Source organism: Athene noctua, chromosome Z (assembly GCF_965140245.1).
Source record: "Athene noctua chromosome Z, bAthNoc1.hap1.1, whole genome shotgun sequence".
Lineage (NCBI taxonomy): Eukaryota > Metazoa > Chordata > Aves > Strigiformes > Strigidae > Athene > Athene noctua.
In genome coordinates, this window is record NC_134077.1 from 878,966 (window position 1) to 892,600 (window position 13,635).

Genomic DNA, 13,635 nt, shown 5'->3' on the forward strand with positions numbered 1-13,635 from the left:
AAGACACCAGAGGAAAGAACTGGTGAGGATCAAAGATGGGTCTGAACGTCTCAGCCCCCAGCGACGGGCCCAGGGCAGAGCTGTGAGAAGGGCAGAGACAAGGCGCTGTTGATGGAAACGATCTGACTTCTTTTCCATGGAGGATCAGGCAGCGTTAGGCTCCACAGCCTGCTGGAAGCGAAGCATAAACGAGCCCAAGTTCGCTCGAGGAGCGTGTCCCTGGAAGACTGGGGAAGACAGAGGAGATCTCTGCATCACCAGGAGCTTCCGAGCAGCGCGGCGAGTGCTCTGCACCGCCCAGACTCTAATCAAGGGTTCCGCATCCTCTTATTTTAGGGACCTCCAAAAGACGTTAGCATGGGACTACAGAGGCAGCACTCGCCCAGCACTTCATTAAAACAGGAAAATAAAACTTATCATCATTATGAAACTCATTATCCACATACTTTCTAGGAAAATGAATCACAGTTTAATTAGATAGTTCCTAGCTTCTCCTAATAGTTCCTAGCTTCTCCTAATAGTTCCTAGCTTCTCCTAATAGTTCCTAGCTTCTCCTAATAGTTCCTAGCTTCTCCTAATAGTTCCTAGCTTCTCCTAATAGTTCCTAGCTTCTCCTAATAGTTCCTAGCTTCTCCTAATAGTTCCTAGCTTCTCCTAATAGTTCCTAGCTTCTCCTAATAGTTCCTAGCTTCTCCTAATAGTTCCTAGCTTCTCCTAATAGTTCCTAGCTTCTCCTAATAGTTCCTAGCTTCTCCTAATAGTTCCTAGCTTCTCCTAATAGTTCCTAGCTTCTCCTAATAGTTCCTAGCTTCTCCTAATAGTTCCTAGCTTCTCCTAATAGTTCCTAGCTTCTCCTAATAGTTCCTAGTTAATGACTAGGAAAACACAGAATGAATTTTGCACCTTTCCTGCCCAGAAGTCTCTGCAGCCCAACAGAGATGCTGGAGTGAGACTCCTCTCCACGACACCAAGCAGCACCACGGGGAAGGAAACCAAGGCAAAGCACGTCCTCCCCCACGCTGGCAGTCAGGGCCTTCACGACTTCTTGTGCTGAGGGACAAGATGCTGCTCGGGGAGAAAACCCTTCCAACAAACCCTGTTTGGGTTGGATGCCCGGAACAGGGCTCCAGGCAGAAGGTTGGTCCCTCTTTTATCACTGCCACCACTCCTCCCCCTGTAACAGCTCTGAGCTGAGGCAATACTCGGTGTTTCAATTACTTGTTTTTTTCACTCTTCCTCAAAGGCACTTGGGCATGAGGTGGAGACTGACCTAGCGCAGGAGGAGAAATCCACTGCTGGGGAATTATTTTACAGCTGACCAGGTAGCAGCTGGTTTTCCAGGCAATGCTGGCAACAAGGCTGTAGAGCTTCAGAGATCCTACAGAGATGACAAAGGGACTTTTGCCAGACTCCACATAAAACAATCTAAGACTGGCACGGTCAGGAACCCAGGCCAGAACAGACACATGAACCCAGGGCACTGCCGTTGCATTTGCTTCTGTTAGATTTTCCAATATTAACATCGAACGGTCAACACGTGGGTATGTTACCATCTTCAGTAAGAGCACGTTTACCGTCCTCCCTGCTAGGGATAATTACAGCAACACTGCGGTACTAACATTGATGCAGGACCAGAATGTAACACTTTATACAGTACACCTCGAATTCCACCATTTTCTATTAAATTATTCTGATTTTTATGTCAGACGTCTTGCACGCTTCCCCCTGCCCTCATCTCTCCTCATCACCACGAATGTTTTCCTACAGCCTACTGATCCACCTCCCACAGTGTCTGTGGGTGAAGGAGCCCACCGGTGCTCAGCTACAGGGGGAACACCTCCACCAAGAGCAGGACCTGCCATGTGCTGAAAACCAAGGTGAGCCAAGGGAGGAGGCAGGACTAGCGCTGGCATTCCCCTCCCTCTCTCTACTAACCCAAGGAATGTATTCAGGGTTAAAAAAATTACCAGAATGCAGTCTTAAATACGAGTGTTTTGGTTAACTGGGAGAAGGAAGGGTGTCGGAGTTCCAGCAGAAGAGCTGGCCGATGGCAGCAGCACCTCTGCAACCCTCACACCCAGCCACCAGCTCTGCCCAGCAACCTCTTCTCGCACAGTCAGAAGATTTTTTCCAACACAAGAATATTTTAAATTAACTCGTTTATACTGAAATGTAAATAAGAGCCCTCCCTCCCCACCCACCCTGGGTTACTCACACGTATGCCTTGCCAAGGAATAATTCGATCCGCCGCTGGTCAGCCCGAATCCCTCGGGAATTTGACTGGAGCTGCGTGGCCGAGTGAGCAGCTTTGGAGGTTCGATTTCAGCTCCAAACTCCGCCCCGATCACCCCCAGCAGGACGATGGCCGTGGCTTGCTTCCGTCTCTCTTCGTAGGACGTAGATATTTTTTTCATTTGTGGGAGACCCGACAGACAACCTAAAACAAAAAGTAAGAACTCTGAGAAAAATCAAAAGCCGAGTTGTTCTTCAACACCCCAAACAGCGCTGTGTTTCCCAGAGAGAATACAAGAGGCTTCCATTTAACTTAAATCCCATCTTCAGGACCCTTGCTGTCCTTGCCAGGATTTTTCAGCTGGTGGAGATAATTCCATTTTACTGCTCAAAACCTCCAACACATGATAAAAGTCTAAATACCACCCATTGCAAGGTCTGTCTTCAGCAAGATCCACACTTCAAAACCTGTCAAGATCTCACAGGGGAAAAAAGCGCCACCAGAAAACTGTAATTTCATGATTTTATTTGTTCCATTGATAAAAGATCTGTGGAATTCTGCGTTTGTCTAGGTTTTATGATAGTTGATTTTGGTTTGCTTCTTGCTAATTTTTAATTTGCATAACAAGTTTTTTTTTTTTTAAAGATGAATTTTTAGGATAACTTATCTGTGTTCTAAAAAAGCATCGTTTTGTTTCAGGATCCATCATCATGCTCAGATTCTTATGAAATTTTAGCATAACAGTATATGCCATTAAACCAAACTAGTATTTTTGTATACTAAAATGTTACATATGGTATTTTAACAAACATCCCTAAACCCAGTGTATTATGAATTTTAAAAACAGTGAAAAAGCCTCAATGTATTATGAATTTTAAATAAACAGAGATTTAAATTATTAGTCTAATATAGCCCAAGGATTCTGAAGTTCACTAAGCAGATAAAGCCGTTGGTGGTGGTGGTTTTTTTTTTTGGTTTTTTTTTTTTTTTAGTAAAGAAACAAAATCTTAGCAGAAATGGACTGGAATGAAAATACTGTATTCATTCCCTCTGACAAATACCTTTACCTGCAATACTAACCCCTTTTTAATACCTAATACTTTTACCCAGAATACTAACTCACAGCATCCTAGGAAATGCCCTACCCTATATTCTACAGAAATAATGAAGTCTTAATCCTTCTGCCAGCACTCTGCTGCTAAACCTTTGCTGAGAAGTCGGAAGGCACCACCTGGCACTGAAGGAGCCTTATTGGGCTTGTGGATTAATGAAGGGTGAATTAGCGAGTCACGCTGTATGTCTCTCTCTGCTAATGACATTTCTGGGGCTCGGCAGGGAACGGAATGGTACCTACGAGAACGCTCACCAAATTTTAGAACCTGTGGTAGAAGATGGTCCTCGCTGCGGTAACGGTGCCGTGGCTGTGACAGCGAGGTGCCAGCCAAAAGGGAGAGAAAAACAACAGAAAGCTTAACAATAGTACGGGAGGGGGAAATTAAAAAAAAAAGGAAAGGAAAAAATCAATAGGAACTGCCTTCAGAGGAAGAGGGATGAAAATGGGCTGTAACAGACAAAGCAGCAAATGTAATAGTTTTAATTGTTCCGCAATCGCCTCTCCCGCTCCCGCCATCCGCAGAGAGCGGCTCCGCGCCCACGTCTGCGCGGGGTCCCCGGGCAGCCCTCTCCTTGCCGCCGCCTCCCTTCCCCACGCCCGGGGGGCTGGAGGGCCACGGCCCGGTGCGCCCGTTCCCCGGGGGTGCGCCCCGTTCCTGGGCTGTCCCCCCCTGCCGAGGGGCGTCGCTGCCCGTGACGGATGGCGGCTCCCTCCCCGCTCTCCGCTAGCCCAGGTGCTCCGCCAGAGCCCGGTCTGACATCTGAGATCAAGATGAATTGGCACAAACTCCCGCTCCAAGATTGTTTTATACCATTTAATTTAGTTTCTTCCCCTGCTTGGATGAGCACAGCTCTGGTTATGGATTTCTATTCTAATGCGGTGCAGCAGGCGCGGGCAGCGGAGCAGATGCTGGAGCAGGGGCCGGCGGGATGCTGATCAATAGGCGAGCGCTGACCCCGCCGCGCTGCCCGCCCCGGCCCCCGGCCGAGGAAGAAAGGAAGAGCCAACACATGTGCCGCTTCCAGGAGGAAATTAAACGGCGGGGGCACCGCTCTCCCCCCCGCCCGCCTTCCATTTGATTCCAGCGACATGGACTTAACCCTTCCTCCCGCCGCGACGGACGGACCTCGCAGCGTCCCGCCGACACGAGGCCCGGCTCGGCCCAGCTTCCACGGGGCAACTTCAAAGGGCCGACCCCGAAGCCGGTGGGCAACCGCAAGCCCCGGCTCGCTCCCCGGGCGGGCAGCGGCGCCGCGACGACGACTCGTCCGGAATTCATGTGGGATCCGGCAGGAAAACTCCTGGGCCCGCAGCGGCGCGGCGCTGGGCGCAGACTGGCTAATTCCTGCCCTGACCCCGCCACTCCAGCGCCCAGATGTCGGGGGGAGAACTCTTTGTTAACCAAACAATAAATTCCAACCACAACAGGGTGGGAAATATTCTTAGTGTTTCACCAGCAAGCTGGCCTATGACAGTCTTCACCCTGCATGCTGCTCCAGTGTAGGATTTTCTACCTCCAAAAACTGCCCCCACAACCCAAGAAACTAAAAAAAAACCCAAACAACAAAACCAACAAATCCAACAAAATCCCAACCAGCAACACCCCTCCCCAAAACTTCCAGATGAGAGAGGAAAAAAAAAACCCCCAAACCCTAAATATTTTTGACTTTTTTTTAATTACTAGTAGAAACACAATTAGTTGCAATGATTTCCTCCAAATAAACTGACAGCCATTTGGGAGATTTTAAAATGAAATAATGTCTATAAAAGTAGTCCTTTCTACAGTTTCATTTGTCTCATGAAAATTTGGTATTTTCTCACAGCGACGTGCCTCCATTTAATCATGCTAAAGGGTGACACAGAGATCCATTTTCTTGACAGGACGGTTGATCACCCTATCACAGTAAGAAAATTAATAACCTCAAATAGCTCTATGTGGAAAACAGAAGCTACGCTGGTGAAAGGACAAAAACGTTCTACATTTTAGTTGTAAAAAATAACACACTTCCAGATCCACACAGCAAAAGAGAAACCTCTCGCGTCCGTGCTTTCACCCAGCTGGGTTTGCTTTACACAAAATGACCGTATTAAATATTTCAAAATAACTCAATTCTTGAGAATTAACTGTCCACGACTGCTTAGAGGAGACAGCTTTACAGATAGCACAAAGCATATTTATGAAGTGCTTAAAATATAGGTAAAATATTTCAGAAGTTTAAATTGTTTAAAAGGCTGTGAGATATTGATTACTTCATTTAAAAAGCAGTCAGAGAGTGCAGCCATGAGGTCAGGATAAATTTAACAGTTTGAAGCACTTTACTAAATAACTCTAAAGATCACGTTAATTGGCTTTGCACGGTTCTTGGGTAAAATTAATTTTATCCCAGCTTACAATAAAAGGATTAAAAGACAGATTAAGTTCTCCAGGTTTAACTGGAATAGGAATCGATGGATTTGAATTAAGGCTGAAGGTGGTTTTATGAGGGATGGACTGCTACCAGATACTTTATACCTGCTATTAGGGGCAGGCTGGCGGTGCGCCGGCATCGCACGAGGCGGTGAAGCCTCCAGCAGCAGGTGCCAGGCCCTTTCACCACCAAACACACCGTCTGAGCCGCCGTGCTGTTGGCCCAGAAGCGGCCCCAGCCCACCAACACCGCACCCAGCCCTGCTCCAGCAAACAGGGGCCACCCAGCACCCAACACAATTAGTCACGGGCTTGTAATTACATCCGCTAATTGAAACGTAAAGGTAACCAGCAAGATTTAGCCCTAAGCCCTTTAAAACACACAGTGTTTTGAAGCTACAGGATACATTTGAAATGACTCAAATAATTTGCTCAAGGGCCACGACTGCACTTTGTATGAGACGAGGTAGAGAACTGGGACCTTGCAGCCCGATCTGGCGTCTGAAGGGTACCAAGAGTCCTCTGGATTCCCCTGTTTCCAGAGCTGAGTGCCCACAGTCGGAGAATCCACTGTCCACAGAGGGAAGGTCGCAAGGGGAACCCCCCAAAAAGCATCACCACTCCCCCCCCCCCATCTCCCAGGTCCCTCTCTCTGCATTTCTTTTGTCAGGTTTTCTGTTTATTCATGAAGGGGACGTTTGTAACTGGGCAGCTTGGGATCAGAATTTCCATCCACCTATTCCTCTCTTTCAGGCTTAAAAAAAAGAATTCGTTCAATTCAGAAAATCCTCACAGTCCTTCCACCAGATGCCAGGGAACACACACCAAAATGTGGGAGAGTCAGAACTTAGTGGCAACACCCCCTGAAACTGCTCACATCTGCAACTCTGACTGTTTCTCTGTCACAGATGGGATTTTATAGAAGAATGCACAAGAGCTACGGGGGGGGGGGGGGGAACCCAATTTTGCTTACATTCATCTTGCTTGTCAACGATTTAAAATATTTCTTCATGTCAATTTAACTATTTTCTTACAGTAAATACATGTACATAATGCTCTGCTTGTGACCTAAAAAGGAAATAGCAAAAAACTTTAAGAAAACTATATACTAACTACGTCTATGAGAAGTACTTAGGCATAACTTTAATTGCTCAGTCTTAACCCAGGCAAAGCCACGCCATGGGTGTGCCTGCATTTTGAGTTTTTAAGATTATATCCAGAAGAATAATTACAGTAATTTCAGCACCTCCTGAAAGCTTATAAAGCCAGAGTTCGCAATAAATCAAACTGAAAAATATGATAAAGAAATAACAATAACACAAAGTGACCACGAGGAAAATGCAGAAAGACGGGAAACAATCTATTTTATCTAACCTTATCAAAACTGTGGTTACTCATTACCAACCTCACGTTATTTAAAGTATTTTGCTTGCTTGAAAGCACAGCCATTCCTATATACACAGCTCCCTCCGCTGGCACAGCAGAGCAGGGTCCTCCGGGAGCCCACACCGAAAACGTCGGGGGCTCGGGGGTGTGGGGTGCTCCGGGGTGAGGCAGGCAGCAGCCCCCCATCTCACCGGACCGAGCTCTAGCAGCTTCTCTCAACATATTATTAACAAATATTAAGTCACTCCATACAGTCTCTTCTCATCTCAACACTTTGGCTTAATCACGTTGGGTTTTTTAAAGAAAATTAAGTGCCTTTCTGTCACAGCAACAAAAAAACACCACGGGGCAACCCACCCCCAAAGGCAGCGTGAATTTTGGGTGCGGATCTTTCACATCCAAGTGGTCTTTGCTACAGACAATTCTGGTAATTCAAGTTACATTTTCTTACACGTTATTTATTCCTACTATCAGAGTGTAAAATTTGGCCCAACAGAAGGAAAAATAACTGTGTGGCCTCTCTCCCGCTGCGCTCCCCTAACCCGGCTCCTGCTGGAGTGCCAACGCCAGCGGGGAGCTGGGGACCCCCGGCCCACCCCCGAGACACCAACGCTCACAACATACCCAGCGCTTTGGATCGTGGGTACCAAAGACAGCGCTGAACACCGCGGAACGACTTCTGAGGAAAAATGGGGAAAGAGAAACGGTGACGGGACGTGCAGCGGGTCAAGCGCGCCGCCCCGGGTGCCAAGGGTGCACCAAAGGTTGGGATTTAACTTACACGCTCACCCTCCTCCCACGTACAAGGCAAAGATATAAACCTTTTTCTCTGGAGCAACTTATTTCTATTTTCAGTCTTTTGTTTGTGGATAGTGAAAAACCACCTGCAAATACAGAAAGCCCACCCAGTCCTGAAGCTGCGACCCTTACCTCTTATAAACCAGAGCAACTCCAGCGTCCTCAATATTTTTATAAGATTTACATGAGTACAGGCAGAAAGCTCACGTATTCTGTAAAATTATTTTTTTCCCCCTCACAGAAAAAAAATTATCTTCCAACTTGACTGCCACCATGACAGTCAGTATGTGGCAGTTGAGCATAACTCAGAAATCTGGCGATACAGTGGCAAGTTAAAGAGATCTTATCTGTGATTGCTGACTCTGAAATCTAATATTTATCTATCATTATTAAGCATTTTTTATCATTTTAATTTTTGCTGGTTTCATAGTACTTTACACGGGAGGTTCCAGGAAGCGAATCAGAGAAGGAGAACCAAACACCGATTTCAAACAGTAGCTTGTTCGTGAAGATAACACATTTTGTAATCAATCTTTTTACTGTTCCTGTAATTTGGATTACAGGAATAGTAAAAATAATATAATACAATAATAAAAGATTCAAAAAAACCCCAACACTGCAGCATTATCCACGTATAGTTAAAATGCACACTGAGTAAAACTTACTCAAGAAGTACAGGCATTTTAGTGTCATAATAATTCATATCTTTAAATTAAATCAAATCACTTGCTGCGTTTTATAAAGACATCTGCTAAAAACTATTAGGGCAGGGAGCCACATTAAAAAAAACCCAAAGAGATTTTACAATAGTTTCCTGCCCGTTTCTATTACTCTCACTGATACGGTGCATGTTTTAAGAAGAGTTATGTAAGTGTTTACATAGTGAAAGAGAACTTGATAAAACCAATTGAAAATAAATGTAGGTGAGGATGAGCAAAAAAACTGCTCTGGAATAAAAAAAAAAGCTGTTTTGGGGGAGTTTAGTTTTGGTTTGGTTTCCCCCCAAAGGTCTCCTCCCTGCTGGCACACGGAGCTGATTTATTTGATAATGACTGGTTTGCTATTTTTTTTTTTGTTGTTGTTGTTGTTGTGTCTGCAGCAAGGTATTAGGAATAACGGAGCTTTGTCAGTACTGGAAAGACTGGAAATACTGAAACTTTATTTTTCTAATATTTCATAGGACATCTTACAACAGACAAGTTTGATTACCTATCAGTAAGCAGCGTAGCTTTCCACCATTAAAGGCAGGAGAGTTCCTAGTTTGCTTTTTGATCAAATATTCCCTGTGTGATGCCAGCAATACGGTTTCATGCAGGTAGCCAGCTGCAGCAGCTTGGAAAGAGAGCATTATAAACCTCTCATGGTGAAGAATATTATTTATTAGGTGAGTATAGAATATTGTTTTTAGAAAAGACTGCTGCGGCCACCAAAAGATTTACAAAAAAATTAAAAAAAAAAGAGTTCATCTGTATTAAATCTTCCATTTATGAGGCTGTCTCAAATGAAGGGGTGTGAGCCCGCTGCCGAGCTCAGGCCTGGTGCCCGGGCAGGGCAGGGGGCAGGCATGCAAATCCCTGTGGCTGATCCGCTGCAAAACATGTGCAAAACAGCAACGGATTTGTTAATTCAATTGAGGATGAGGAAACCTGTCAGGAATCTGCTCGCTCCAGCAGCCTCAAGGGTTAAGACACTGATTTTCTCCTGCATAGGTGGTGCTATTTTAAGCCAATAGTGTGTTTAACTCCACACCAATGCAATCAATACGGCCCTGCTCTACTCAAGGTGAGACCAAATAAACCTGTCGGGAGCTCTGAGGAATAGGCTTTGCAGTGCAGCCGGAGCACTAAGTGCCTCTCAGCCCAGGGCCCATCAGCGAACAGGCACGAGCCATCAGTCACCGCTCCCAAACAGCTCCTCGCCCAGACTCCTCGCGCGGGAGCCCACCTCACGCGCCCAGCGCGCCCCAAACATCTCACAGCTGAGGGACGAAGTTACTCGGTTTCACCTCGCAACAAGACAAAAGACAAACGTGTAGCAGGGCTCTGTTTGTGTAACCCACCCAACTCAGGGTTTACTAAAAACGTTCTGCACCTCGGGAAAGCCCCTAGTGATGGATGAGGTGTGTCCATTACTTCCATACAGGTGGAGATTCTTACCCTGGCCTCGCTGCAACTTTTTCCGCCGTAGGAATCATTGGCTCAAGCGCTAATTATTACTTTATAACGAGGCCACTCCAAACGAGCAGCAGACTGGTTTCACCCGCGGAACTGCAAATACTGACGCTGCTGCTGTCAGTCGCTGGAAGGTGCTAATAAAAACCCAAGAGACATTTGATAGTTACTGAATACCTGAAGCAAGGGAAACAACAGTAAATTTCAGGTTTGGAATATACAGGCATAGAGGTTCATCTGTTTCCTCTCAGCAATAAAGGTTCTTTTTTTCACCGGTGCTTTGTGAATTCTGTGCCAAAAACATCTGTTCACTTTCAAAAAGCAAATTTGCTGTTTTTGGTGTTTTCACCAACAAGTTCAGCTAAGCAATCATCACCATCATCAACTAACTGAATTCTGTTGTAAACTATATAAGCCTAAAGTATTTAATAACTTGAGAATAAACGTTACCAGTGACATCTGATTGTTTCATAGCACATCCACAAAGCCCAGACATCAGTTGTTAACTAACCTCGCTGGTTCAATTTTTAGATGCAATTTTGTGCTGCAGTTTCCACAAAATCTGTATTTCTCTTCATTACTGTCTACGTAAATGAGTCATAAACAAAAGCATTTTAATTGTTCATCAAACCTTTTCTGAATTTTGATTATTATCACTTTGATGTCGTTTCTAATAGGGGAAGTTTTGTTGCATTAACTCAGTGATTTAAAAACAGCAAGTGACACTGAATAAAACCTGCCTGATATTTCCCCATCTGAAAAGCAGAGAATCCATTTTGTCTTTGACTATTTCCCTGCTCTCAGCCCTGCAAGGAAGCAGCATCCTCACCCATTTTGTGCTCCCAGAGGCTGCAGCACAGTGAAATATTCTGTCATAAAAGGAACGACGCAGCAGAAAAGAAAATTCCAGTAAACTGCAACAGATTAGGATGGTGGCTGCAGAGAGCACCTACTCTATGCAGAAAAAACACATTTTCTGCATGAACCCCGCAGCCTTATGAAAATTAGTGATGTCTGTCTTACAGCTTCCTAAACGTGTGACAACCCTGAGCGTTTAAATAACTCTACCACTAAATTAAGACACAATTTCTAATTCCATCGGGGAAAGCAAATATTACAGAGCAGTGAGACTGTATTATTAACATTTGGTATTAGAATTAACTAGTTTGCACATAACTAGAGCCAGATAAATGTAACCATACGATTTTTTTCCCCCCCAACAGCATTTGATAAGCTGTTAATAAGAGATAATTAAAGAAATGTATTGTTGAGTTGCAGATCTCTCTAGACATAGGTAATACTCCAATAAAACCAGTACAAATCCAAAATTCGCATTCTGAAGTATGATTATTATTTTATTGAAAGGAACGTATGAGTAAAACTATTTTAAACTATAGTAATTTTGAAACCAAATGGCAACTTTTTTGATGCTTTATGAAAAGATGTTCTTCCTATTGGAAATCAATAGGAAGGCAGAAGAAATTAGATAGCTATGATTTGCCGAGAAATCAATAAGAAATAAAGCAATATCAGAAGCCATGTTCTTTAACTTTTACGTATTAAAATTCGACTTGTACGTGAACAGAACTTTAAGAATTGACAGGAGAAAACACGTGAGGTGCCATTATGTTTGTGTGGCGTATCTATCATACCACGCCTGACAATTTAAGATATTTTACTGTTAAGCCCTTTCTGATTTTGACGGATTCCCCACTGCTTAGAGACATTGTTTAATTTGAAATGATTTAACACCTCCTCAAGAACATTCTGTAACACAAAAGATCACTGTCAAATATTTATTTGCAGGCACCTTGGAGGATGTTTCACATCAGCCATCACTGGGAGGGGCCGGGGGAACCTACAGCTGCCAAGGCACCCAACTGGGGGTAGAGAGCGATGGGCAACGTGCCGAGCAGCACCCCCACAGCAAAACAAGATTTTCTCCACAGAAATACTCAGGGAGGGAGGAAAGCTTTTAGCAGCAGAACGAAGAGAATTTAGACTGAGATGTGAGTAACTTTTAATCAGGAATTTTTTCCCCAGCTCAGCCCACTAACCAAGGTGTCAGGAGGCCCTTTCCAGCACCACTGCAGAGCCTTTTCCCTGCGGGCACCGCGCACCGGCAGCACGGGCACGCGGAGGCTTTTCAGATGCCCCTGTGCCTACCGACGGACAGGAATTCCGTGGGTACTGTCAGACACGTTGTGATACTTATTTGTTGCTTGTTTAGCAATATAGAGTCTTTAGACCAACACTAATACAGCTAGAGCAGACTTTGCCTTTCAGTGGGATGATTTTTATTTAAGCTAGAGCAGACTTTGCCTTTCAGTGGGATCATTTTTATTTTAGCTAGAGCAGACTTTGCCTTTCAGTGAGATCATTTTTATTTCAGCTAGAGCAGACTTTGCCTTTCGGTAGGATCACTTTCATCAAGCAGTGAACCCAACAAGACGTAATTCTCATTTTCTGATTCACTCTCACCTAACACAGCTGAAAACCAAACGTCTCCTCGAGGAGCAAGAGGCGGCGGGAGGAAGCCCCGGGGCAGTGCCAGAACTGTGCCAGCCCCGCAGGGTCTCCGTCGGGGCCGGGGGACCCCAGGGCTGGGGGGGTGTGACACAGGGCCCCCCCCCAGCTCCCACCCTGGCGGAGGAGGGAGGGACCGGCGCTGCCTCGCGGCACGCGCGATCCACACACGGCTCTAGCGAGGGCTCCGGCGCTGAATGCAGAACACACTCTATTTGGCTTTCAGTCAATTAAGCTTTAAGCTGTCAGCAAACAAGACTTTTAAGTTAATTTTGAATCACCACAAATCAAGTTGAAGGTTGGGAAAGGGCACGCTCACATGCCGGCATGAAAAAAGGCAGTTTAATTGCCTCTGAATAGCTATTATATGCTGCAATTGGCCTATTGAATCTTAGATGATCTATTTATTTATCAAAGTGCAAAGACTGGTAAAAGAATGAAGTGTATGAACTTTAATCATCTTCTCTCTTGCGTAAATAGGTAAAATTAACACTTTTGCATAGAAGAAGTACTATTGAAATTATAATCTTTTAACACAGTTCAATACATTTACATTATATTTTACTTTTGAATAGTTACAGCTGTCCAAACTACAGCTGAAATGTGAAAACAAGCAATTTCCAATACAGTAAGGCGTCGCCTTTTTTTTTTTTTAAACCGTCCCTCAGCTTCTTTCATATACTAGGTAGATAACTGACGTGTTGAACCTGCCAACTTGCAAACCTGACTGTCCAGAAGAAGGTATAGAAAAACGCTACAAAATGCTGTAAGACCAGCTGCCATTAAAACATGTTACAAAAACTGCTAGAAATTCCACACCAGACCTCTGTCTTATGAAAAATGCTTTTGTTCAGAATAAAGTGACGTCAGAGAGCACCCACTGGAATGGCTCTTCAGAACTTAAAAGCTGTTTTCATCAATCTACCTAGAAAACCTGCAGCACAAACTAAGGAAATACCATTTTAAAGACGTATCAACGGAACTTTTAAAAAATGAATAG

The 13,635-nt window shown here is 44.7% G+C and overlaps 1 protein-coding gene across 4 annotated transcripts in view; it reads right to left on the reverse strand.

Annotated features, from left to right (window-relative positions):
• Positions 1 to 13,635, reverse strand: part of WDR7 (WD repeat domain 7) — a 130,682-nt gene that overhangs the window by 59,365 nt on the left and 57,682 nt on the right. For all 4 annotated transcript variants that reach the window (XM_074931476.1, XM_074931474.1, XM_074931473.1 and 1 more), the window contains one exon: positions 2,216 to 2,437. In XM_074931476.1, the coding sequence (XP_074787577.1) occupies positions 2,216 to 2,437 (222 nt within the window). The remainder of the gene's footprint in view (positions 1 to 2,215; positions 2,438 to 13,635) is intronic.